General features: G+C 43.1%; 1 protein-coding gene across 1 annotated transcript; it reads right to left on the bottom strand.

Moving 5' to 3' along the window:
• Positions 1-452: 452 nt before the first annotated feature.
• On the bottom strand, positions 453-26,874 carry SH3BGR (SH3 domain binding glutamate rich protein). Its single transcript, XM_054654634.2, has 7 exons — positions 26,773-26,874; positions 20,335-20,520; positions 13,967-14,047; positions 7,298-7,471; positions 4,163-4,192; positions 1,949-2,056; positions 453-948 (listed from the first exon to the last, which is right to left on the bottom strand). The coding sequence occupies exons 1-6, from the start codon at positions 26,815-26,817 to the stop codon at positions 1,991-1,993; spliced, it is 582 nt and encodes a 193-aa protein (XP_054510609.2). The 5' UTR covers positions 26,818-26,874; the 3' UTR covers positions 453-948; positions 1,949-1,990.

Here is a 26,874-nt window from a genome sequence, read left to right as displayed (position 1 = left end):
TGCTGGGAGGAAAGGCTGGCACAGCTGGGATTGTTCACCTGCACAGGAGAAGCTTTGGGCTGAGCTCAGGGTGGCCTTGCAGGGCCTGCAGGAGCCCCAGGAAAGCTGCAGAGAGACAATTTCCAGGGCATGCAGGGACAGCACACAGGGAATGGCTTCACATTGACAGAGAGTAGGGTTAGATGGGATATTGAGAATAAATTTTTTATTCTAAGAGGCAGAGGTTGCCCAGAGAAGCTGTGGCTGCCCCATCCTTTGAAATGTCCAAGGCCAGGATGGATGGAGCTCTGAGCAACCTCAAATAGAGGAAACTGGATGATCTTTAAGGTCCCTTCCAACCCAACCCATTCCATGATTCTATGATTCCATGGCTTTGTTCAGCCCACAACCCAAAAGATGGAGAAAACATCTGCAGCAGAGTAAAATTAATGCTTTTGCAGACAAAGAGCAGATACGACAGAAAACACATTTATTTCAACTGCTGCACAATGGGAATCTCAATCATTTTCAAATGCCAGCTGAGGGAGAAGTGACTCACATGGCTTGTGTACAGGAAGCCTCTTTGCAGTTTTCAGTGCTGAATTTCTTTTCCTCTGAAGTCATCAGGGGTGTGAGTGCTGCTGAGTGGCAGCAAAGTGCTTGGCAGTGTTTGGACATGGAGAGAGACGTGGTTCCTGCCCTGGAGAGCTCACAATCTAAATGTGACATGGACAAAACTACCCCAACACACAACAATTGACTGAAATACCATCTGTCAGACATCAGATCCATTTTAACAAGCAACTGGAATACCAAATATATATATAAAGGTTACAGGTTACAGGTGGGACAGCGTGGTGGCTGTGTTCTGTTTGTGTTTTTATGTTCACACAGGCACTAAAGGTAGTGGTGCTTTGCTTGAGAAAGGGATTTTCTTTTCTTTGGTGGGGTGGCTCCTGCTGGTGCTTCCTGAACGAAAACAAAGAGAATTCAATTAGAACTCAGCACTTCTGTGAAGTTACAGATCTGAGCTCTGCACAGGGCTGTGATGAATTAATCCCCCTGCAAGAGATGAACCCGGATTTGGGAGAGGCAGCATGAAAGAAGTGATGGATTTCCTGCCCTGGTGAGGTGCTGGGAAATCCCACCTGCACCTGGCTGGTGAAACCTTTGGCAGCTACCTCAGAGTGTGAGTCAGCTGGGGATCCAGCCCAGGACAGGCTGGATGGGGCTTGGAGCAGCCTGGGACAGTGGAAGTGTCCCTGCCCATGGCAGGGGGGTGGAACTGGATCATCTTTAGGGTCCTTCCCAGCCCAAACCATTCCATGATTCTTTAGGGTCCTGAAAAGAGCATTTTGTGTCCGTGATCATGAGGAAGTCCCATCACCCAATGGAAAATCTGCTGGAAATTCCAACTCTCTTGTAAGTTTGAGTTTCCCCCCAGTAAGTGATTTTCTGATCTGTATTTCAGCGCAGGGGAGAAGGGACAGAGGAAGGAGAAAACCTAAAAAACCTGAAAATTAAAATTAGAAAGCACATGCTAACAGAATTTGAGCAGTACTGGTGTGTTCACACATCCATACAGGACAAACACTGCCTGCCAGGTGCTTCCTCTTTTGTGGTTTTAAATTTGGCCTATTTTCAGTAATTTTATACTGAGTCATATTTCTCGTCAGGCTCCTCTCTCTTACCAGTATCTTAAGTTTCCAACTGAATTTGAGAGAGGAATTCATGTGAGGCATAGAGCTCCTGAAACCTGCAGTGGAATCAGCAGCTGAGTAAGAGAGGAGAGGCAAGAATTCTTATTCCATGTGAAATACCAGCTACAACAGCTAAATATACTTTTGAGTCATCAGCTGGGTACTTTGTGCATGGACACTTGGCCCATCCACAACAATAATTACAAAAATTGCAAGTTTATATTAATTTAAGGGTATTTAGAAACTGTGCTTGATGTCTCAATATTTACCTGAAAACCTGTTCAAGAAATATTGTGTCGTAGGGAACTGTACTAAGACTCTTCCTGCTCCTCCACCTCTTCCTTTTCTTCTCCCTCTCCCTGCTTTTCTTCTTCTTCCTTTTTTATTTAATAGAAAATATTTGTAGTTACCATATAGGAATTGAAAGAAAAAAAATAAACAGTCTTGAAATGCAAAGCTCTGCTTTTACAACTGTTCTGTTTCTAGTAAATGCAGTATTCTTTGAGATTCAAAACCAGAATTAATGCATAGAGTTTTTAATCTCAACATGGCAGGGATTTTGTGGAGTTTATAGGCACATGCTGGAATGTAAAAACCCTCTTCTTAGGTTAGAACACATGGTTAAGCTGCAAATAGGTGCTCAAAATCAAAATAAGAATATGAAATATGTGTGAATGTGACAAAAAGTTTAGTATTTTTAATTATACACCTCCCTGAAGCAGTAAACAACTAAAGATTCATGGCACAGGAACTAGACTCCTGAATGATCTAAAAATCACCTGGAATCAGATAATAGAGCCTGGTTTCCATCGCTGAAGTTCTTATTTCTCTCTTTTATGCAGGAGAAATGACACAATTGAAAGACAACAGCCCTTTGCTTCAATCAACACTTATCTGAAAGCTGGAATCTGTGTGTCACACAGACAACAATCTCTGCTTATTCTCTTTCTAGAGTAAATGAAGCTGTGCTCTGAAAAACAGCTGGAAATTGCTTTGTGGGCTCCTCTGCTCCTCTTCCAGCCATCTCTTGTCCAAAGGCACTCCCATGTGTACAAATCAGCTTTATCTCAATCTGCCACCCCTCCACAAAATGCTTGGACTGCAAAAGCGACATGAATTTCTTCCTGGCATAATCAAATAACCCATCAAAGCATCAATAATGAGCTTTCAGCCAGGACTGCAGGTCATCCATGAGCAGCACAGATCTTTGTTTCTCCTCCCAGGCACCTCCTGTCTCTGCAGGAGTCACACCTGAGTTGCTGAAGTGAAATCCTCCTTAAATACCTGCTTGGGAATCAGATTCCTGGTTTCAGGGAAAAACACTGAACTACAGAACCATTTTCAGGAAAAAACATTAAACTGCAGAATCATTCTGCAAAAGCAGGAATGTCACACGAACATCTGTGGATTAGAAGTTTTTATGCCAAGGGAATATTGCCTCTCTGGGCATTTTCCCCCAGGAAAGATGCCTTTTTTATCTCATGAGAACTCTGACACAGGGCCAGGAGAGCACACAGACGAGTCACTTCTTTCAGAGATTACCAACTTCCATCCAATATTCAAGTCAATTAACTTTTACAGGGGGAAAAAATGGTTCTTTCTCTTGCTTGAAGCATTAGTTGGTGGTGCCAGGGTAAGACTGAGCCGGCTTGGTGACCCTCAGCAGCCTCTCCAGGAACCTCTGCACTCTGCTCATGGCTGCAGGAGCTTTAGGGCCAGGAAAACACATCCTGGGAGGAGCAGCTGAGGAGCTGGGGAGGCTCAGCCTGGAGAAAAGGAGGCTCAGGGGGGACCTCACTGCTCTGCACAGCTCCTGACAGGAGGGGCAGGGAAAAATGAGAGGAAATGGCCTCAAAAGGCACCAGGGGAGGCTCAGGTTGGAGACTGGGACAGAAAATTTCCCTGGCAGAGTGGTCAGGCCTTGGGCTGAGCTGCCCAGGGAGGTTTGGAGTCACTGGAATTGTCCCAGAGCAGTCTGGATGTGGCCTTGGGGACAGGGACTGGGGTGATGCTGGTGGGGCTGGGGTGGCACTGGATGGTCCTGGAGGTTTGGGAAAGCAGGAAAGTGTTTGAGGATTTGCACCTGGGTGTTAGAAATTCTCGTGAGGGAAATATCTCCTTTATGGGCAGAACTGCCTAAACTGTCAAAATGAGTTTTCACACTAAAAATGCAATCACAGCATGGTGTCAGTCAGTGATTATCAAAGATGGACTTGTCATGGGAGTCCTTGGCAAATTTTATTGAAGGCTCTGTGACAGACAATTTCCTTTCCATTTACAGCTTTTAATGATTAAAGGCCCATCTTTGTTCCCAGTCAATAACACCACAATAGGATCAATCATTATCTCTAACAGAATATGACTGTGGTGTGTTTACTTTCATGAATAAGAATTTACCAGCTGTTGAGTGAAGCAAAAGGACTGAAAAGGAATTAAATACACACAAACAAAAGATGATAATAAAATGTCCTGGTGTACTATACCCCTGTTGCTGCATGTTCTTCCTCGCCTTCCTACAGAAGAGATACAAAAGAAAATATTAAAAAGATAAATTAAAGAAAGAATATCAGGAATGAAACAGGGTAAACACAGCAGAAGTTAAACACTGAATTTAGGAAAATTATGTGGAATTCACGGGATTCATTTGGAGATACTGTCCTCCAAATTAACTCACAAAGCACATTCAAGCTTAACTTTTATATTGGAAAAGGACTGTAAAATCACTAAATTGAGCTCCCTTTTTCTCAGTTGCTTCAATCAAAACTGCTTCATTGGCAAGCAAAGATTTGGAGCTGGGTTTTGTTTCCTTGTTCAGGTGGAGTTTTTGTGGGTTTTTTTGGTAATTAGCTGGTCTACAAAATGCAAGTATAATCAGAATTATAGAGAGTCTTATCTATGTTATGTATCACCATTCAGAATCTGGCTTGTGATTCTGCTAAGTGTTGTAGGCTGCAACAGATGCCTTGGCTCAACAGGGAATAAAAAATAATACAAGCTGGTTTTAGACTGTAGATTGAGCAGAAGTGATGAGAGAGATAAAAAAGAATAGAATTTAATGTTAGATGCTAAGCTGGCTATGGGGGGAAAGAGCTGATCCTACCTAAAAGCCCAAAGACAAGAGGCAAATGTCACAGTGCCACACAGAAGGCAGAGGGGTTGATTTGAGTTCTTATGGAATGACTTAAGGGAGTGAGTTGCAGTGCCAGGGTTTAAATATGGCCTGGGGAATTGCTGAGACAGGATACAGACTTGCATTATAATATGATTTTTGAACATGTTTCTAAAATAATTTTGCCCTGAAGGGAGCCTAATCTGTACTGAAAACTGATTTAACTGGGACACCACTTAAAAAACACTTCAACCTCCAAGCTTCAATCTGAAGCCAAAATCAGACACTGAAACCACAGAAAATTTATGACCAGCACATGGAGTGACCAGCAGGGTCCATGTGAGCTGGAGCTCAGTCTTCTCTTCAGGAAACTCAAAACCAAAGGAGACAAAGCAGGAATGGGGGGCACTGCATCCATGCAGGCAGAAAAACCCTGGAGTTTCTGCATTTCTGCACCTCCCAGGAGCAGCAGCAGGATTTGGAGAGAGCTGCAACCTCCACACTGAACATCTCCTGCTACTGAGCACTGGAGGAGCCTCCTGGAGCCTGGAGCCTCCCTGCAGCCCCAGGGCTGAGCCAGCCCCACTTTGCTCTGGTTTCTCACTGGCAAAGGCTGAGGTGACTTCCAGAATTTTCCACAGCGCTGACATTTCTCCTGCAAAGCCACTGGAGAAAAGCTGGCTTGGTTACACCCCACCAATGGGAGTCATTTTGGAGGTGGTTTGCAGCAGTGCTAAATGAGGCCAAAATTCCAGCACTAAATTCCCACTGGAATATTAATTCAGCCATGGAACATAAAACTGCCATCTTTCAAATGTTTGTGTTGAAAATACCTCTGTCCTTTAGGACTTAACATCCAGTGGAGATACTCTGATGGCAACCTGGCAGCCTTTGAGCATCTTTACTTTCATCAAACCCTGCTCAGGTTTGGAAATGGCATTTTTACTTTCTTTTACAAGCAAGAAATGAGATACAGAGACAAAAGGTGGAATTCATCTCGCTGTAGCTGCCTCAGAGCTGCTCTTCTCATCTAACCCTGTCCTCTGTGTGCTGTCTGTAGTGAGTGAGAATAGCAGAATTCCTACAGAATGATTCATGCCATCCCAACAGAAGTGATAATTGGGATGAACTATAGCAAGGCAGGCAGATGCCACAGCACTGAAGTGATTTGTCCTGGGTGACACGAGAAGTGGGTGGTGGAACAGGGCAAAAAGTGTTCTCTGTGCTCTCTCCTCTGCCTCTCCCCTCCCTGAAAAACTACAAAGAAATCTATTTTCCACTTTTAACTCCAATCCTCTCTGTGAGAAGTGGAGCAAGGTGCTGGTTGTATAGGAGTGGTGCTGCATGATGTCAGTGCAAAGCCTCTCCTCCACAGCTGCCTGACACATTTGCAGATAAATTCCAACATTCTGCTCTCATTTGAAGAGCATTAAAGCAGAATGCCAGCCAGAAGGGCAAGGCACCCAAGCCAGGCAGCACTTTTGGCTCCTCTTATGAGCCAAGAAAAGGAGTTTGATGGCACTCACCTGCCAGCAGCTGAAATTCACAGCAACATGAAAAGTGCTTGGATATAATTTTCCTTAAGGAGGAATTTAGTTCCCACTGAGGACTGCCTGTCCTCATCACTATTCTGAAATTATGAGTGGGACTTCCCAGTGGCTGAGGTGTGCCTGAGGCTGTGTAAAAGGCTGTGTAAAAGGGGCTTTTCCAGCCCAACAGTGACCAGATCAGTCACTATTAAAAAGGGAGGTGGGGAAAGGCCTACAGAGAGGTGTTTCCTCTGGAGAAACATTGCAGCTAGATGAAAAAAAAAAAACAAACAAACCCAAACTCCATTTATTCTGATCTTTGATGTAAGAGATGGTGCATTTGTGCTGGATATTCCCCAGGGAGCATGTGATGATCTCCAGCCACAGAAGAACCTGAGCAGCAGGCCTGACTCCCTGGAAGAGTCAGCACCCAAATAAAGCCATCCTTAAAGGACACCCTGAGCTGCACTTGGAGAGCTGCAGTAGCAGAGCAGGAGCAGACAGGAAGGAAAGGAAAGGAAGGAAAACACTGGCCTCCCTTTCTCCCTTTCCTCCAGGTAATTCTGCAAAGCCTGGAGAAGTCACTGTCAGATCTGCAGCAAACATTTACAGCCAGATTTATGAGCACTGCACTTGCTGGCCAGTGAGAGCAGCAGTTTCTTTTTTCACCCAGGCAGGACTCAGATGTCTGGTCCTAAATTACCCTCCATAGCTAGACTCTGGTTCCCAATGACCATCCAAATAAAAGAAAAAACTTGTGGCAACAAGTGGCAAAAGGCAGCTGCTGTTATTCAAGAATCAGAACAAAGTTCCCTGGAGTTTCATCCAGGTTTGATATCATCGTGATATCAAAGAAAACACATCCAAAAGACACTTAACAATCAGTCACCCTGGGGCACACCAGGAGGCCTTGTGGGTTTGTGTTCCATGTGCTTAGCACAGGTAAAACCCTCAGATCACAAAGAGAAAGGAGAAATTACCTGTTGACCTTCTGGTGGTGTCTGGCCAGACTGAGCCTCTTCAGGAGCCCCTTCTGCCTTGTCTTCTGTGTGTGCCTCAGTTTCACCTGTGGCATCAGATTTTTCATCCTTGGAATCAGATTTATCTTCTGTGGCTTCTGATTTCTCCTCTGTGGCATCAGACTTTTCAGACTCCTGGCAGCAAAGGGGAACTCATGGTAAGCTTCAGAGCACACAATCAACAACTCATTTCTATAAAATTCTTGAGTTTCTTATTTTGGGAAAGTTCTTTTATATTTTTGCTTCAGGTCTCAAATTAAAATACCCCCTTTTAGGGTGTATTTTTCCTGTGAAAAGAACACTTGCTGGCATGCTGACCAGGTGGGATTTGTGTGGGGAGAACATGAATTCAAGCACTTCTCAGCATAGCAGGTTCTCTAACCTTCCTCTGAAAGTTCAGTAGAAACCAAAGTTCACCCTGATGGCACATTTGAGTTTCAGGGAAAAAAAACCCCTTTTTCCACCAGCATGAATTCCAATTAAACATCATCCAAAAGCTCCAGGAAAACAAAAGTAATAAAGGATTTCACATTTAGTCTCTTAACTTGCTTGCTTAAAAACACCAGGAAACTCTTCCCACATCAGTCACTCAAGTCCATTTATTCCAGCACCATAGCCAAGCACCTCCTGGGAAGTTCTTTATTTGACAAAAATCCTGGTGTCCTTTCAGCCAGGTGGCTCTGCAAGGTCACAGTGGCTCCCACACTGTGTCAGACAAAAGGAGGCCTCAAGTGGCACAGCAGAAATATGATGAAATACAAGAGCATGAAGTGCAAAGTCACCTTATTTGGGGACAAGCAGTTCTGGGTCAGACATTAGAAAGTGATTTTTCTATTGCACTTTAAGAGCTTGTCAGTCAATGATCACCAAGGAAGAAAAAAGATGGATGTATTTAAATAAGCATGGGATAACTGAGCCATGAGGATGATGTGACAGTGAAAAAGGTAAAAAATATGATCCTCAGATGCATGAGGTGAGGCCAAGCCTCCTCTGGATTGCTCTGTGCCATCCCAGGCTCAAGAAGGAGAAACTCAGACTGGAGCAGGTGCAGAGAGGGCTCCAGGAACATCTGAGGGAGTGGAGAGCCTTTCTTACGAAAGGGGGACCAAAAAAGCTTCATTGCTTTAATCTGTTGGGAGTGATGCTGTGAGGGGATATGATGGCACTCCCAAAATAGATCAGAGTAAACATCAGACAGGGACAGGACAAGGAGGAGTGCTGAGGGAGATGCAAAGTGAGTACAGACTGGCTGTGAGGAAAAATTCTAATCATCATCAGTGGGAGATTCCAGAAGTGATCTGCAGTAGAGAGGTAAAGAATCTTTTTCATTAAAAGGAAATCTGACCCCTTCTGATGGGTGTTATCTGGGGTGGGTTCCTCTGGCACTCAGGGGAGGTCCTGTCCTGTGCCATTCTGAGTCCCACACGCTTTGGGAAGAGCAGCACATCCCTGAAGGGGACAAACTGCTTCCCCATGCCTGTGACCAAGGCCTTACAGCTCAGCCCCCTGCTTGCCTTGGGGTTTGCTGCTTTTCCATCATTTCATTTGTTTCACAGTTAAACAGAAGCCCTCAGTCATGTTCCCCTGTCCTCTAAACTTCACAATCCTCCTCCAGTGTCCCCATGATGATTTCCTCAGCCAGTGCTCTTACTCTGCAGAAAGAACAGGGCATGGCTGGCTGCCTTTTGTCCCCAGAGCTGCTGGCTGAGTGCTGGCTTGGGGATCTTTGTCCAGGCTGTGCTGTGGCACATAAGAGATGTTCTCCTGCTGACATCTCTGCTGGATGGGGACAGAAATGACAGGAAGGAGCTCAGCAATGTTAGGAAGCAGCTATCACTGCAGTTTGATGCTTTTGATGAAACTTGACTGCCTGTAAGGCTTGGTGCCCTTTTGGCAATTTTCTCCTGAGTTGTGGAAAGTCAGTTTTACACCCAAGTTCCTTGCAGGGAAGAGAGAGTGGGCACAAAGGTCCCTAAGCTCTCCTTCCTCTGGAAGTGGAGCAGGAGCTGATCAGGATGAGAGCTTGAAAAAGCAAAACTTTCCTACCTCACAGCACTTTCACACTCTGTCACACAGCTGCACAAGTGTTGCTGCCAGCACGTGGGGGATGCTGAGGAGAGGAATGAGCAGCTGGGAGGGAGCAGAAGGAGCCAGAGGAAGGAGGAGGGAGAGAAGAGAATTTCTTTTTCTGGCAATATCGTCTCATTTCAAGTGCACATAAAAACTGTGGGCTCACTGCACTCTGCTGCTGGTGGCATTGTTATTAAAAACAGATCTACAGAGACATTTGTTTGGCTTGGTTTATTGTTTACTTTTCTCCCAGAAGCCAAAAAATATTTGAAGATTGAAATATGTAGTAACACAAACATACACTGAAATTCTCTCGTGCAACATTGTGTTAATACATGATTTTCTTAAGGAAATGGCAACTTCCTACAGATACTTTCTTTGCAGAAGTTCCTCAAATGAAAAGGACAGTGTTAATGAAAATTAAATTAATAGAATCACTGACCATGATGTGGGTTGGAAGGGACCTTAAAGATCATCTCTTTCCAACCTCCTTGCCATGGGCAGGGACACCCTCCACTAGACCTGGTTGTTCAGAGCCCAATCCAACCTGGTCTTGAAATTGGTTAAATATTTATTTTCAGCACAAATATTAACATTTCATTAAAATCCATACACTCAGTATTTTTGGCTGGGACATAAAATACATAAGAACCACAGAGATCATCCTAATTAAAATGACCCTTTTGTGTGAATCCATCTCAGAGGAATCACATACTTAGATCATAAGACACAAAAAAAAAAAGAGTTGTAGCTGAGAGAACTAAACTCTAGAAGCAGCATGTTATCATCCAGAACACACACACACACACACACAGAGTTCTTGTTAATTATATGGAGAACTCTGACATTCAGAACAGCATTGCCACACTGGCTCTCCATAGAAACCCAGAATTTAATTTTCAGCGAATTCAAAATGAAGTACCATTTCTAAAGATTGGCTGACAGGTCATTTTCTCTTTAAATAAAATGCACATAGCACAAATTTGTAATTCAAAGCAGATTTAGGAGAAGCCTTTTTTCCACTAACTTAAGCTTGAGTATCTACAGATTTGGGGACATCAAGATTCTGGATATTAAGATCAAGAATAGTGGGATTAAGGCTTCAAGCGTGCACAATATTTGAAAACAGACCCTGAAATCACATGAATCACTGAGTTCACTGAGTCAGACTGGTGCCAGCTTTAAAAAAATGTACCAAATTTTTGAGGCAGCTGCGATTGCCACACCTGACCCCAAACATACAAACTACACCAATTATAGCTCAGATCAACACATGTATCCTATTGGGACATCATTACTCAGGCCACTAATCCAGGATTAAACAGGACCTCTCAGAAATCTGTCACAAATTTGAGTGATCTTTGGGTCAGGCACAGCTGCCCTTAAATCTCAGCCTGCCCTGAACCAGGTTTGGAACTAATCTAGACCAGGTATTCCTTCAGGTGAGGAGGTGTTTGGTATTAATAGATTAAATTACTTATTAACACAAGCACTACATCTGCTGCTTCTCTCAGGCACAGACAATTGTTCTGCTCAGCCCTGCTAAGTGGTGCTTTAGAAAACACAAAAACCATTGTGGTCAGGAGGAACAGGAGAGAGGATGATGGGAGCTAACAGACCCTTGGTGAAGCATCACAAATATGGATTTGTTTCCTGTAAAGTCACTCAATTTTATGGGCACATTGCACTCTTTAAGGCAATAGATGTACTTGGTGTGATACAATCACAGAATTCTGAGAATCACTGAATTATTTGCGTTGAAAGGGACCTTAAAAATCATCTTGTTCCATGGGCAGGGACACCTTCACTATCCCAGGGTGCTCAGAGCTCCATCCAGCCTGGCCTTGGACATTTCCAGGGATCCAGGGACAGCCCCAGCTGCTCTGGGCACCCTGTCCCTCCTCACAGGGAGGAATTTTTTCCTAAAATCTGATCTGAACTTGTAAATTTTCAGTGTCCTGTCCCTGCATGCCCTGGAAATTGTCTCTCTCCAGCTTTCCTGGGGCTCCTGCAGGCCCTGCAAGGCCACCCTGAGCTCAGCCCAAAGCTTCTCCTGTGCAGGTGAACAATCCCAGCTGTGCCAGCCTTTCCTCCCAGCAGAGCTGCTCCATCCCTCTGCCCATCCTGGAGCCTCCTCTGGGCTCTCTGCAGCAGCTCCAGCTCCTCCCTGGGCTGGGCCCAGGCCTGGATAAAGCACTCTAATATACAGAATATACTAATTTATAGAAACAACAGAACAAGAGAATCTGCAGAACTGAATGTGTATTTTGCACTCAGCAATGGAAATGAATTGGCAATAAATTGAACTACAAGTATTTTCTTGGGAAGTTATAATTTGTTGAGGGAGCCCCAAAAGGTTCATCTGCTTCCTCAGATGGAGGGAAATAAGCTCAACACAGTCCTGGTCAGGAGGCTGCTGGATTGTGCTGTGAAACAGCACCATGGCCAGTAAAGAATTTCTTTAGTCTTGGTGCAGTATGAGATAAAAGATGGATGGAAAAAGAAACAGAATGTTTTAAGACAAGAGTATCAAACAGGAATCAGCTTCATCTTAATCTTTGTCATGTCTCAGCACAGTAAAGATCTCTAGAAAGAAAATGCTTACTGCCTTGTGGTGATTCCATGCCTTATAGTTTGCTTCTTCATTCCAGAATAGAAAAAACCCAAAGCCCACACATTTTTTTTAAGAAGGGATTAATAGGAAACCTTGTCATATGTGTCACCATCACCATCTCTTCCACACCTGATTTATAATTCCAGATTTATGCTGCTGGAAATCAGTGTCACGAGCCATCCATTGTGCTTATCTAAGGTGGAGCTGGCAGGGAATGAGGGGGAAGCAGCAAGAGAAGCAGAAGCAGAGCAGGAGAATTCTTTTCTTGACAAAGCAGGCAGCCTCTCCTGCAGTGAAGATGCTGAGAAACACCTCTGCAAGAAGTGTGTGTGTGTCTCTCACAAACAGGAATGGACTCTCAAAGGGAGACTGTCAGAATTCCACATTTAACAGGGACTTTACAAACACTCTCACTTATTTGTGCTCTCTGGCCTGAAGCCACCACCAAGGCAGCAGTTAATCACTGTAAACAAGACTTGCCTGCTACCAATGGCACTGACAAACAAATCTGCCCAGCAGAATGCACCAAACATGTCATTTTCAACATTTCCAAGGTTGTCACGAAGTAGAAACTGTAATAGCCTCTGCTGACAGCTGGGAACAAATGAATTCTGAAAAATTGTTACTTTGCTTCACAGATATGGAATCTACCAGGACTTTGCATGAAGAAGCAGATAATCTGTGGAGTGGGAAGGTGGAAAAATGCAATTTTCTTTATCTCACTGATTCTCCACATATCTTTCATAATGACTATAATATGTAATACCTGCAGTCCTTTAAGCCTTTCATGGCTTTGTGGATGTTAATTAAATGAATTCTCACAAGACCCTTGTGAGGTAGGCAAGTCATTTTTTATTTCCCTGGGTGGGAGATGGCTCAGCTAAAGCAGAAAGTTTAAATCACTCTCCTTATCATGCAGGGACTCCGTGGCAAAGACATTTATAACAACTGGGATATTTAAAACACACCCCTGAGTGTGTTTTCAGCTGTGGCTCTCAAAGCATTTAGAAAAGGCTCCTTTATTTTTTTCCTCTGCTTTTACAGAAGAGGATAAAGAAACATTTCCAATGGTGTTTTTCACTCAAAGCTGCTGCAGTTGGACCAAGGCAGATCTCCTGCTCCCAGGCACTTCCCCAGCCAGGTCACCACAATGCAGCAGAGCTCTCCTGTGGCTCTGGCTCATCACTCTCTTGATTAATTTCTTTTGTTGGCTCACCCACGTTAAAGATGGCAATATTTTATGAGCTCAGGATAGCAGAGCTGTAACAGTCTCAGTTATAAAACTTCTAATTAGAAGAAGATTCTAATAAAGAAAAAACACATTGGTTTCTGTAAAAAACAACACCGGGGGGAAAAAAAAAAAAAAAAACAAAAAAAACCCCAACAAAATAAAATGTTTTTCTTTTGCCAGGAATGTATTAGAACATTGTCAAAATGTGATGGAGAACCACAGGCAGACTTGCCAAAGGGGCTTGGTGAAGGACTGGGTGAGCCCTTTCCTCCTGCAGGCAGGGGGACAGAGTTCCATGGTGCCAGGGAAGGATGGAATGGGTCTGATCCCAGCTCTGTGTTGGGGGCCAGGACTGGCCCTGCCCAATGTGCTCAGGAGCAAGGGAAGGCTTCTTGTGACCAGCACCAGCTAGAAATCGGGTGAGGGAGTCTGCAACACTTAAAAGCTGAACATAATAAAACACTCTTGGTATCAACAACAACAAACCCATCAGCTGGAGCCATGGTAACGAGCCTGCAGTGAAAGAAGGCAAGAAATAATATTTTCTACTATTTACTGAACCAGCCACTTTTTTTCCCCCTAAGAACACTTTGCTGCTCCAACATCTAACATAGTGCTTGCCACTGCCTCTTAAGTGACATGCTGAGTCACTGCCAATGTTCATCTTTTATTAAAATCAAATAAATGATCCCCATGGAAGGACAGAAGTGCATACCTTTGTGCCTGGAGGAGGAGCAAGGCCCAGGAACGAATAAATAATATTTTCTTCCTTGGCAGAGAAAAAGGATTCAAAATCCTAAGAAAGGAACAAACAAACAACAGAGAATTGGTATCAAAAATGAAACAAAAAGCACAGGAGAAGAGGCCAGCCCAGGCAAATGCTACATAGATGAGAATGACCATGCATTTGTAAAATTGTCTGCATTATCCAAGCCCCAGGAAGAAAACACAGATAAAGGGAGTTTCACACAGAGTGGCAAAATGAATAAATGAGCAAATCTCTCCAGAGACTTACACTTTAATTATATCCCATCCATGGCAGAATCAGATAAAATTAAGTGTCTCATTTTAACGTGCCTCAGCTGTACACACCAAGGCAAAGCTATTCCCTTTAAATTTAAAATAAAACTTGCTGTGAGTAAGGACACAAAATACCCTGGAACTTCTTTATGGCAAATAAAAGGCAACAGTCAACATGATAGCTCGAGTGAAATGGCAACAAGGAAACTTCATTTTAAAGAAAGGCATAGGAAAGGGTTGTGCTGTTCTCTCTGATATCCATGTACCTGCCAAAATGTCTTGTGCACTGGTGAAATGAAATTATAAATCATTACATTAAATGCCTGTTTTCAGTGGAAATGGAACTGAGAAGACCAGGGATGCCTCCTATCCTGCCAGCTGCAGCTTGCATGCCCTTCACTGCTTTCACCTGTACCAATTAAGGAAGTTTTGTTATCACTACTTTTATCACTGGGCACTTCACAGCTCACATCTTACACAGGTAAAAATCAACAAATATTTAAGTTCCAGCAGAATCTGCAGCCAGAAGTGAGTGGCCCAGAATCACAGCCAGCTCTGAGACAGGGGACTGAACATGTCCTGCTGAGTCCTACCCTGCTGCCTTGATCATGTTATCATCCTTCCTCTAATCCCAAATACCTCCAAGAATAGAAGCCTGTAAATAATAAGGTGCTGAATCATCCTTGAGACTTGTTTGTAAAGCCAGGTTAGGAGCTGAGTTGTTTTATTGAGCTGTTTTAGTATTTCCAGAGTATAAATTATTGGAAAGGCTGGGGTGGATGGTTTTGAAGTCACCTTAATGCCAACAAGAGTGGAATTGATGACATTTCAGTGCAGTTTGGAAGAGCATTACAGACAGGACAAATGAGAGCCCAATTCAGTGATTTATCTGAGGGACAGATTGGCTTTCACACAGTCACACCCAGGGGGAACTGCTCTGGCTGGGAGAAGCCCTGGAGCACATTTTGCTGCTGCTTCAGGCCACCCATTTCTCAGACCATCTTCTCATCCAAGCCAGGCAGTGTCTGCATCTGGCTCATGGATTTAGGATTGGGTCATGGATTTTTTTTTTTCAGCAAACAAGAAAATGAGGATTTTCTGCAATTTGAAGGGCTGACACGGCCACACAAACACAGGAAATTTCCATACTCAAAGCAGCCTGAGCCAACCATGACACGACATGGCAAGAGCTGGGGAACAAAGAGAAGACAACAACAAGGAAAGGCCATGAAGTGGATTTGATATTTTATATGCCTTTCTGAGGAAAAGTAGCCCATGGCAAGTGTACTAAAATCCTCCAGAAACACAAAGCCTTGCAGACAACCAGACCTGAGGACACAAGTAAAATGTATGAATGACCAGACAAGTCCTTATCAGTCCTTATCAGAAGTGGGTATAATCTTCTATGATATCAGGGGCTCCTTGGCAACAGGGAGTGTGCAATGATATTCCACAGTAAATGGAAGGTCACTTATTTCCTCACACTGAAGAGGAAGCTGTCATGTACTGAATAAGAGATAAAGGAAAGCCTCCAGTGGTCATGGAATGGTTTTTATGGTTTATTTGCAGCCATGATTTACTAATGGTGACTTGTTCACATCTCCATTTGCTGAATGACTAAAGATAACTGTTCCCATGGCAGGCAGTAAGAAAAATAAGCAGGAGCAATTTACTTCAGGTAAGCAATTCTATTTTATCTGTATGAAAAGACATAAATGGTCTAAGTGGTGCAATTTGTCAAGTGGACATCAGCAGAAAATTCTTCCATCCAGTGCTAGGAACAGCACCAGGTCAGAGCAAACAGAGAGAGCATGGAAACACCATCCTTGGAGTCTTTTGGAATTCAGATGGCCAAAGCCCCAGGCAATATAAGCTAACTTTAAAGCTAACCTGCTCTGAGTAGCAGGCTGGACTACAAACCTCCAGAGTTCCCTGCATTTTCATAAATGTGACTTTAGCACTTATATTATTTTCTGGGTGATCATGAAGAGCTGCTCCACTCCACAGCTTGTTCTGTAAAGTAGAGGATTCTTACAAATGGATTTTTATAAAGATACACAGTTACATAAATGATAGAATCATAAAATGGCCTGAGTTGGAATGGGACCATAAAGATCATCTCATTCCAGCCTGGGCAGGGACACCTTCCACTGTCCCAGGTTTCTCCAAACTCCAATGTCCAACCTGGCCTTGGACACTTCCAGAGATCCAAGGGCAGCCAGAACTTCTCTGGACAACCTGGGCCAGGGCCTCAGCATTCTCACAGGGAAAAATTTCTTCCTGATAGCTAATCTAACCCTATTCTCTGGCACTGGGAAGCCATTCCCTGTGTCCCTGCATGCCCTGGAAATTGTCTCTCTGCAGCTTTGCTGGGGCTCCTGCAGGCCCTGCAAGGCCACCCTGAGCTCAGCCCAAAGCTTCTCCTGTGCAGGTGAACAATCCCAGCTGTGCCAGCCTTTCCTCCCAGCAGAGCTGCTCCATCCCTCTGCCCATCCTGGAGCCTCCTCTGGGCTCTCTGCAGCAGCTCCAGCTCCTCCCTGGGCTGGGCCAGGCCTGGGGCAGCTCTGCAGGTGGGGAATCACCTGAGCAGGGCACAGGGACAGAATCTCCCTCTCACCTCTGCCCACACCGCTCTGGATGCAGTTCAGGACACAGTTGTTTTCTGGGCTGCAAATGCACATTCTAATATCAAATAAAAGCCCTACCTAATAATTCAGAGATGTTTTTTAAAGTACATACAAGGGTACTTTATTCTACAGACCTCAGTTTACAGAAGAAAGCAGAGATTTCAGCTTACAAAGAAAACCAGATGTTTACATCTCCTTTCTTTCCTAGTTTTCTAAGGGTTTTTGTCAAGCAAAAGAAAAGACAAGAGCAACAGAGTGCTCAGTATATTTAGCAAGTGACACAGATGCAGACGTCTGTCTAGACATGAGCAAAGAAGCAGCTTAAGGAAAAGATCAAATGAGGACATAATTGCCAGCACTGTTGGATTAGAATGGATACTTGAAATTGGTGCTGTAGCCAGGCATACAAAACAAATCAATTTCTAATCTATTTCTTCAAGTGGCAATACCAAAGATCTGGGAGAAAAATAAGATCTCAGCTATTTTATCAACTATTTTATAGTTTTATGCTTCTCTGACCTCGTGGAAACGCTGCTCCCAGGCAGTGTATCTTTATAAAAATCCATCTGTAAGAATCCTCCACTTTACAGAACAAGCTGTGGAGTGGAGCAGCTCTTCATGGTCACCCAGAAAACAAAGATACAGAAAATGTATCAGCAGAAAAGCAGATGTGCAGAGGGTTTTGCTTTCTTATTACATCATTCTATTCTAGCAAACAGAAGACTCCTCACCGGTCCCCCTTTCCTTTCCACCACTCCAAAAATTTCACTGAACTGCAGAAGAGGACACTGGACAAGGTCCCAAAGGACCATTCCTCCAAGGCAGGAATCATTGCATCACTCTGATCCACTGGTTCTGACCCACCTTTAATGAGATAATGAGGTGATCTCCTGAAAATGACTATTTTCTGATGTCTGACTTGAACTTTCTTTGCTGTATTTTCCTCTCATACAGCTCATCCCACCTCCAGTGGATGTAGAACAGAACACATTTTACAAAAACATATTTTACAAAATCCTAGATCATTCAGGTGGGAAGAAACCTCAAGAGACCACCTAGACCAGCCTCCAGCTCAAAGCAGGGTCAATACTGAATTCAGACCAATAATTCACTTTTTGCCACAGCCCTTTGCAGTTGGAGGTTGTCATGTCTCCAAACCCCTCTTTCTCAGATTAAGAAAGGAAATATTTAATCTTGGCTTTTTATCTCCCAAGGCCAGATCTCCCAGGCCATCATGATGCAATGTGTACACAGTACACATGTGTGAATGGGAACCAAACGTTGATAAGAACAACTGATAAGACCATTGATAAGAAGGGAAATGTGGGAAAAGAGAGAAGAATGGGGAAAAATTAAATGTAACAGATTTGATCTTAAAAAAAAAACAAATAAAAAAAGGACTGACTGTGAAAGAAGAAAATAAAAATTAGCAGGAAGGAGAAAGGGAAAATATCTTTCAAAATAATGAAAGAGGTGTAAAGAGCTTGAGTTGTTTAGCTCAGCAAAATGAAGATTAATAGAGGATACAATTCCCATTTACAAATATACTGGATTGGGCTGTTGAAGATAAAGGGTGGTTTGGGCACAGCAGGAAATGGGAATGAACTGCCTGCATTTAGCCAGGCTACAAATTCAAAGATTTTTAGGTGCCACAAGAGTGAAGCCCTTAAAAACTGATGAGAGCAATATATTTTAAAAGTACCTTCATGAATTCAAGATACTACACTGGAGTCACACAGACCCTTGCAATCCTCAGGGATGTTTTTAATAAAATGACTGAGGCCAAAGGAGTGGGACACAGGAGAAGATGCATCAGATAAACATCAACCAGCCTAAAACAATTCTGGATTTCTGGATGGCTCTGCTGGCCCTGCACAGGCTGTGCAGGGAAGCAGAATGCAAATCCCCAGGGTTTGATTGTAGAACATGTCACTTGGGAGGATTTTGCAGCAGTTTGGCAGCCCCTGGCCATGTTCTCAGCCCACATCCCACTCCCTGTGCAGCTCCCTCGAGGCACCTTCCCCTGGGGAGAAGGGTAAGGCTCATGCAATGACATGAATCTCATTACCTTATTTATTTGGAAATAATGATGCCATAAATTAGGCTTTGTTAGGCACCCACTGGGATCATTAGTTCTGAGCTTTGAGAGCTGGGCACATTAGAATTCTGGAGACTTTTAGACTAATTGTAAATTTGATTCAGTTTTTAAATCAGTAGCTGCAACTTCTTTCCCCATGGAGGTGTTTTTGCAAAGGAGTATTTCTTCATTTGAATTTATTTCAATATGTAGATTATTTGGCTTCCTGAAATAGCTTCAGACACGTAGTAAAAACTGCGTATTTATCATTTACTGTCAAGACTGACCAGTTGCAACACTTTATAAGGCAATTATTCTTTAATTCCTTATATACTTCTCTAAGGAACATCAGAAATATTTATTGCAGCACTGCCTGCCACAAAATCCAGAGTAAGATATATCAAATTATACTTTTTATTGGTACAGATTGGCTGCTGAAATGCACATGAGCTCCAACACACCAACTTCTCTCCTAGGAATTCTATGAGAGAATGAGGAAACAGCTGCACTCCAATATTCATATTATGAACTTTTGCTTTGAGAGCACTGAAGTTGATTCTGCAAACTCAGTGGTGTGAAAATCCCTGCTGCCCCAATACAACCTTGCAGGAGTTCACACTGGATTTGTGTAACTGCAAACCAGGCTCACTGTGTTCCCTGCATTCCAGAGCACTTTGCAGGTTCATTCCAGCCAGCAGATCTCAGCACTTTCCAGACTGGGCATTTGCACCCAGACTGGGAGAAAATAAAAGGTCTCAGATTATCTCTTTTGATTCACAGTCCTAATATTCACGCTGGAACATTATTATCTTTCTCTGCTTTGAACAAACTGTCTCAAGAGAAGGAACCTGTTATAGGCACATATGAAAATATAAAACCATCTGATGAGTGCTACAGTTGCTGTTATGAAGAGTTGGATATTTATTGAATAAGCAATATAATTACACTAATTCAAACCACATTCTAGAACTATTCCAGTAAACAAACATTCCTATTTATTTGTATAATATAATGGAAAAAGAAGATTCCTATTCCCAGTTTTTGGTACCTCAAATATCTACTTGATGTCCTTAATAAGTCCAAACAAACAAAATATCAACACTCTTTATCAAAATTAACTGAAACTTCAAAAACTTTCTCCAGCCAGTTTTCCCTCCATGCATATTTTGCTCTCAAAAATAAATAATCTTCTGTCTCATTGCTTTTCTGCGCTTCAAAACTGTTTCCCGAGAATTGTTCTCTCACAGTGAACTCAAATTGTTTTAAGGAGTTTGTTTGACACTTCCTATCAATGGAAAAGAGTCCCTTTCTGTGAGAAACCACTCTCTGAAATATTTAAATTTCCCAACAGCTTCTTACCCCACAGTACCGCTCCTCGTTGAAGATCTGTGGAGGGAGGGGAATTCCATTCTGGGGCTTTTTTTCACCTGGGACATTCTCTCTCATCCATTTCCTGTTGTCCTCATCTCCTGCTATGTCCATTTGCTGGAAGTCAATCTTGTTGGCCTCTAAAAAGCCCACGACTTCTTGCTGTTTCTTTTTTATCTGGGTAGGAGAGAGGGAGAACAACATTCCTTCTTTAAAATTGTAAGGGTTTTCTAAGAGCAACTGCTGTTACAAGAACTCAGGCAAGTTTGTCAAGTTTAGAGAACCTTTTAGGTTGGAAAAGGCTCCAAGATCATGGAGTGCAACCTTTGGCCAATCCCCACCTTGTCCCCAGCCCAGAGCTCTGAGTGCCACATCCAGTTATTCCTTGGACACCTCCAGGGATGGGGACTCCAAACCTCCCTGGCAGCCTGTTCCAATTCTTTTTCCATGGAAAAATTCTTCCTGAAAGTTGGACATTCCTGAAGTGGTATTCACTTCTCCAGTAGCCCTCAAACTTTTTGAAGCTGAGATTCAACACTTTCTGTCAGCACCCAGAGTGCTGCCACTACATCCCTCCCACCACACACCCACCCCCAGCTTCCTTCTTTGCTCTCTGGATGCAGTGACAACTCCAGCTGAGAAATGAGGCTCAGCAGGAAGCCTCCTACTGTGTTCCCAGATCTGGGAATGTGGTGTACAGATACCTATGGTGCTCCTGCCTGAAGCCAGCAAAGGTCAGAAAATGTACACATTTTCCTCAGCATGTTACAGCCTCCTTCTTCCTCCCAATCACAAGTGACATTCAACTTCCTGTGAACCACATTTGTCCTTGTTCTTTAATGTTAGGCAAAAATACATTTCATAGAATCAGAATCACACAATGGTTGGGATTAGAAGAGATCTTCCAGTCCCACCCCCTGCTAAGGCAGGGTCACCTGGAGCAGGTGACACAGGAAAGTGTCCAGGTGGGTTTGGAATGTCTCCAGAGAAGGAAACTCCTTGTTCTCCCTGGGCAGCTGTTCCAGGGCTCTGCCACCCTCAGTGTAAAAAAGTTCTTCCTCTCATGTGGAGGTGGAATTTCTTGTGTTTGAGTGAATGGCCATTGCTCCTTGAGATATAATATATAAATATGAGTTAAGGCTCAAGAAAATCCAGTACAGCTGAGCTCCTGTGCTTAAACAAATCCCCCATTACAGAATGACATTCCAGCTGGACCACAAATAACATGTTATGTACAAATAAAGCTTGTCACACACAGCTTCTGTGACACCTAAAATTCACTCATGACCCTTTTATTCCCTCTGATGCTGGTTCTGTGCAGGCACTGAGCTTATACCCCATCCCTTTACTCTGAAAATGTAACACTCACTGAATTTCCCTACTAAAGCAATGCTGCTCCTGAGCAGCTTTTAAAGAACTTGCCACCAGACACAGCTGGAATGAGGCATCAAGGTAATTTTTGTATCTTGTGATTTGAAACCATGTCCTCCATATGTCAGACATCTGAACACCTGAAATTGAAGTGACACCAAGCTAGTGTGAATCAGAGGCACAGGCAATGAGATGAGAAGTAAATCAGGGATTATGTATTTCCATAATCTAATAAAACAGAAGAGCTGAAGTAGAGTGATAGCCTATTATCCTGGAAAGATGAATTCTCATGAGTAGATAAAATTTCTTTTCCTTGTACAAGCAAAGAAGCATCTATCAATACACAGGCTTGCTTATAAAAATAACAAACATAAAATTCTGTACATTTTTGTGACAACAACAGAGGTTTGCAGAGAGCTAAAGAAAGTGCATCGCTTTGAATGAAAACACTAATCCAAAGTGGTCAAAAGCCATGCAGCTGACAGAGTTCAAAGCTGCTTATTTCTACTCTTATTTTCTCTTTTTAAACAGAAATAATCTCATTACTGCCCATTTAGCTGCAGAGTTATTTACAGAAGACATTCAGGCAACAGAAAGGATTGCTCAAGGGCCATTTCACTGGAGGAAGTGGCAGGATAATGTTTGTATAAATGGTTAATAAAACCTGCAGGAGCCAGCAGCAGGAGTAACATCACATGCCCTGAGAGCCAGGCCACTCAAGTGCTGTCAGCTGCAATTGCAGGGTCAGCCTGTCCCTCTGGACACAGGCCCTGCAGGAGATAGGGCTCCTGGAATAACTGCTGCTCCAGACAGACCCTGCCTCTGAGGAGATCATGGAGACAGAGATTCTGTGCACCCCTGCTTAGGAAAGCTCTCACTTTTAAACCTGGCTTAATTTCTCTTCAGCTTGACGTTCGTAATGCATAGGAGGAGGCTCAGGCAGCACCAGGCCCGAAAGCAAAAAAATGCCTGAAAAAATTAATGCTGAGGTAAAGCAGTGAAGTTTCAGGGAGTTATCCTGCTTAAGGAAAAGGTAAGGAGCTTCTGACATGACAATGAGATAAACAGAGCAGAGTGTGAAAAATGCCAATCACTTGTTTTTAAAATTTTAATAGTTTAACAGTAATAAAATGGTTATCAAAATAGTAATACAATTAGAGTAATAATAATTTGGACAATTTGGATTAGGACAATATGAGACAATAGAAACAAAGAGTTACAGACGTCCAGGTACCTTTTTCTGGGCAGCACAAACCCGAAAAAGGACACACATGAACAAAGGATTAACCCTTAAAAGCAACAGCCTGTTGCATATTCATACACTTCATACATGATGCATAAATTCCATTCACACACAGGATTCTGTCTGGGCAGTGTCAACTTCTTCCTCTGAATCCTGACAGTGCCTTCGAGGCGGGAAGAAGTTCATTTCAGCTGATAATGGAGAAATAAATTCTTTTTCTCTGACAGATTTAGGTGTCCTGTGGCTGCTGTCTCGCTTTCTTTAAAAAAGTATCCTCCATAGCATCGTTTCTATTTTAACATTTTGTTATAACCCAAAACTATATTTAACACACTAGTTAAGAGGATTAATACAGCATTACCTTCTAACACAACACATATAGTATTCATGTCGATATTTGTGAAAAGCCAATCAGGAAATACACATTTTTCACAAGAGGATGTGCTGTGCCTTAGGGCTCACCATTACTGGGGTTTAGGCAGAGCAAAAGACTCGGGACACAACCGAGTGTGAAACCACAAAGCAAATCTTTGTTGTGGGTGGCACTAAGTGAGCAACCAAAAAAATCTCTCCAGGAAGCAGCACTCACAGAGGGAAATTTAGGGTGTAACAACACAAAGGACATGCACAGGCTTTCCCAGAATGGGTGAGTCTGCAGGGGCTTGTTTGTGCCCTCCCTTGCCTGGTGGCATGGGAAGAATTCAAATTACTTGGGCATAGATTACTTGGAAAGTGGTGATGAGCAGGATATTATTTCAGCAATGCCAGTTTTTCTTTCAGCAAAGCTTGAGTTGCACCATCCCTAGCTACTAGTTCCTTAAAATAATAATTTAAAAAATTGTTTTAAATAAATGTTATCTAGCTAGAGTGTAAGAACTGCCAAAGAGGTTGTGGATTTCATATCCCTGGAAGTGTTCAGGGCCAGGTTGGATGACAGAATCACAAAATGGTTTGGGTTGGAAGGGACCTTAAAGATCAGCTCACTGCAACCCTCTGCATGGGCAGAGACACCTTCCAGTATCCCAAGCTGCTCCAAGCCCCATCCAGCCTTCCATTTCCAGGGATCAGGGGCAGCCACAGATTCCCTGAGAAACCTGTGCCAGGGCCTGCCCACCCTCACAGGGAAAAATTTAATCTTAATATTTAATCTAACCCTTTATTCCTTCATCTTAAGGCCATTCCCTGTGTGCTGTCCCTGCATGCCCTGGAAATTGTCTCTCTCCAGCTTTCCTGGGGCTCCTGCAGGCCCTGCAAGGCCACCCTGAGCTCAGCCCAAAGCTTCTCCTGTGCAGGTGAACAATCCCAGCTGTGCCAGCCTTTCCTCCCAGCAGAGCTGCTCCATCCCTCTGCCCATCCTGGAGCCTCCTCTGGGCTCTCTGCAGCAGCTCCAGCTCCTCCCTGGGCTGGGACCCTGGAGCTCTGCAGGTGGGAAATCACCTGAGCAGGGCACAGGGGCACAATCCCTTCCCTTGCCCTGCTGGTTATGCTGCTTTTGATGCTGATTTGAAGGGGGGGAAGTTCATAAAATGTCACCAAAACCAGAGGAAATAGAAGTATTTTAGAGGTGTCATAACCATAAGCAGCAGGAAGCAAGACTGTAAGATGTCCTCTGTGAGACATGAATCCTCTTTCTCCCATAATTCAGAATCTTGCAGGATTCTAAATTCTAAACCACTTCTGCCTGCCTTAATGAATAGTTCAATATCAGCTAAGTCTGGAGCAGAAAGATAATAAAGCTGGAGATATTTAAAATAAATTTCTGAAGCATCAAGGGGAAAAATACAGAGTGCAGATTTGCTCCAGAGCCACAGTGAATTATAACACTCCTGCATCTGATCCAGAGCACCAGAATGTCACTGGGTTCACTGCATTCACTTGCACAGACTATTTGTTAACATGAAAACCACTTGCAGTGACTAGGGTGACCATGTAGTACATAAAATAGAGAATTTTTCATTCTTTGCCAATGATCCTTTGCTGATTTACACCAGTGGCTGGGCCCATATTATACTGAATTCAAAATCAACACCATGCATTTGATGGGACCAGCCATCAAATTTCAAGAGTTCACCAGTACTAATAGGACAATTTAAGCTTCCAATTTATACTGTTTAGGGATTAAATTAATTCCCCTCAGGAAAAGCTGTACATGCTTGATACAAAGTTTCTATTTAATAGGATTTTAGTGATATATTGAGGTTTCTGCTAACCCTCTGTGTGAGTGAATTTTATTTTATACATACCAGAACCCATTAAAGGTTTGTTGAAAGATACCTTCCATCCATATTCATCAGAAAATGTGGAAAACTGCTTCAGGTGTACTTGGCATTGCAATTCAGAATCAGTGATCTGAACCCATGCTGAGATTGCTACAGATATACACACACCCAGCACACCAGAAGGGAGCAAATACAGAGGAATTTTGCCCTGTGAAGATTCCATAATTTTCTTTTGGAGTCTCCAGATCAAAACAGGCCAAACAGGAGCGAGAAGAGTGCCCATGCACAGCACATGGAGATTTATAAAGTGAATGCTTCATTATAAATTGCGAGCTACCAAACCTGAAATTCCCAACTTTCTCTTCTTTTTTTTAACTCTTGTATCTGAAGTTTATTATTAAAATAAAATTAAAAAAAATTAAAAAGAATGCTAAATATCAATAGTAATTTTAGAATGTAAGGCTTAGGAACAGGCTGATGAGAGAACTGCAAACTTCCTCAGCAGCATTCCAAGTGGAACTTCAGTGAAGGACCCTTGGTTCATTTCCTACAGATGATGGTCACATAAATGAGGGGTGTTTTTTGGAGCTTTTCCACTCTGGAATCTTCTTAAAGAAATGCAGCTGGTGTCAGGGAGATAGAGATGTAGTTAGAGCTCTGTGCAAGCCCCAGGCAGTTTGTTTGGCCTTGTCACTGGGAGGGAGAGGGAGGGAGCGCCAAAGGAAAACTGCAACCGGAGCTCCTCTGGGCACTGGATATAAAAGGAAACAGTCCTTTCCCGGTTCCCACCTCCCACGGACTTCCAGCCTCCCTACTATTCACATGCCCTTCCCTTCAGCTGATACTCTCTGCTGACAGCTACAGCAGTAGATCTCAATGCTAAAAATCATCAGTATAGCATTTCAACAGACACACACACACACACCAAAAAAAAAAAAAAGCCAACTAAAAAAACCCAACCAAACACAAATAAACAAACTAAACCTGAAAACCCAAACAAACATAAACAATTAAACCATCCCCAAAAAAACAAACAAGAAAAAACCCAGAAAACCCAAACAAACAAACACAAACAAAACCAAAAGAAAACACCAAGTAAACAAAATATCTCCCAAAACCCAGGAAAAGAAGGGGCTTGGGAAATAAGTTTTTCTAACTTCATCCAGCTCCAGGTTCTTTCTTAGGCAGAGTTCCCCCTTTGCAGGAGCGGTGTCCTAAAGTCTCTTTTAAAAACAAACAATTTTCTTCTGTAAACAGTCCAGTGTCACTTTTGCACAAATACAATACCCACTGTCTCCTTCTTCAGTTTATATATATTGCAAATAATTTCCCAAACAGCAGTAAATGTATGAAATCACAGGTAATTTAGATGTAAACCTTGTAAAAGCTCCCAGTCAAGCCAGCCTGCATGGAGAGGAATTCTCTACAACTTGAGCAACTTTCAAGAAGAAGGTGGTCAGGGCAGAATAAAACTAATAAAATGCTAAAAATTCCAGTGGGTTTTTCATCACATGCAGGCTCTTTCCTGGCATTTCCTAGGCTAATCCCCCACCCTGATGGCAGCGGTGAGAGGAGGATGTCCAAGGAGTCACCTACCGCTGTAGAGCCCGAAGATGTGGCCACAAAGACTTTGATCACCATGCTGGCAGCGGTGGAAGTGAATCAGCGGAGCAGCCCTGCTAGCCACGAGTCACCAGG

This window comes from Agelaius phoeniceus, chromosome 2 (genome assembly GCF_051311805.1).
Source record: "Agelaius phoeniceus isolate bAgePho1 chromosome 2, bAgePho1.hap1, whole genome shotgun sequence".
Taxonomy (NCBI): Eukaryota; Metazoa; Chordata; class Aves; order Passeriformes; family Icteridae; genus Agelaius; species Agelaius phoeniceus.
Note: the sequence above shows the minus strand (reverse complement) of the source record. Positions and strands in the feature narration are given on the sequence as shown.

Coding starts and splice junctions, on each gene's coding strand:
- SH3BGR (XM_054654634.2), bottom strand. CDS start 26,817: ATGGTGATCAAAGTCTTTGTGGCCACATCTTCGGGCTCTACAGCG. Junction 20,521..26,772: donor CATCTTCGGGCTCTACAGCG/GTAGGTGACTCC, acceptor TCTCCTACCCAG/ATAAAAAAGAAACAGCAAGA. Junction 2,057..4,162: donor AAGAACATGCAGCAACAGGG/GTATAGTACACC, acceptor TAAATAAAAAAG/GAAGAAGAAGAAAAGCAGGG.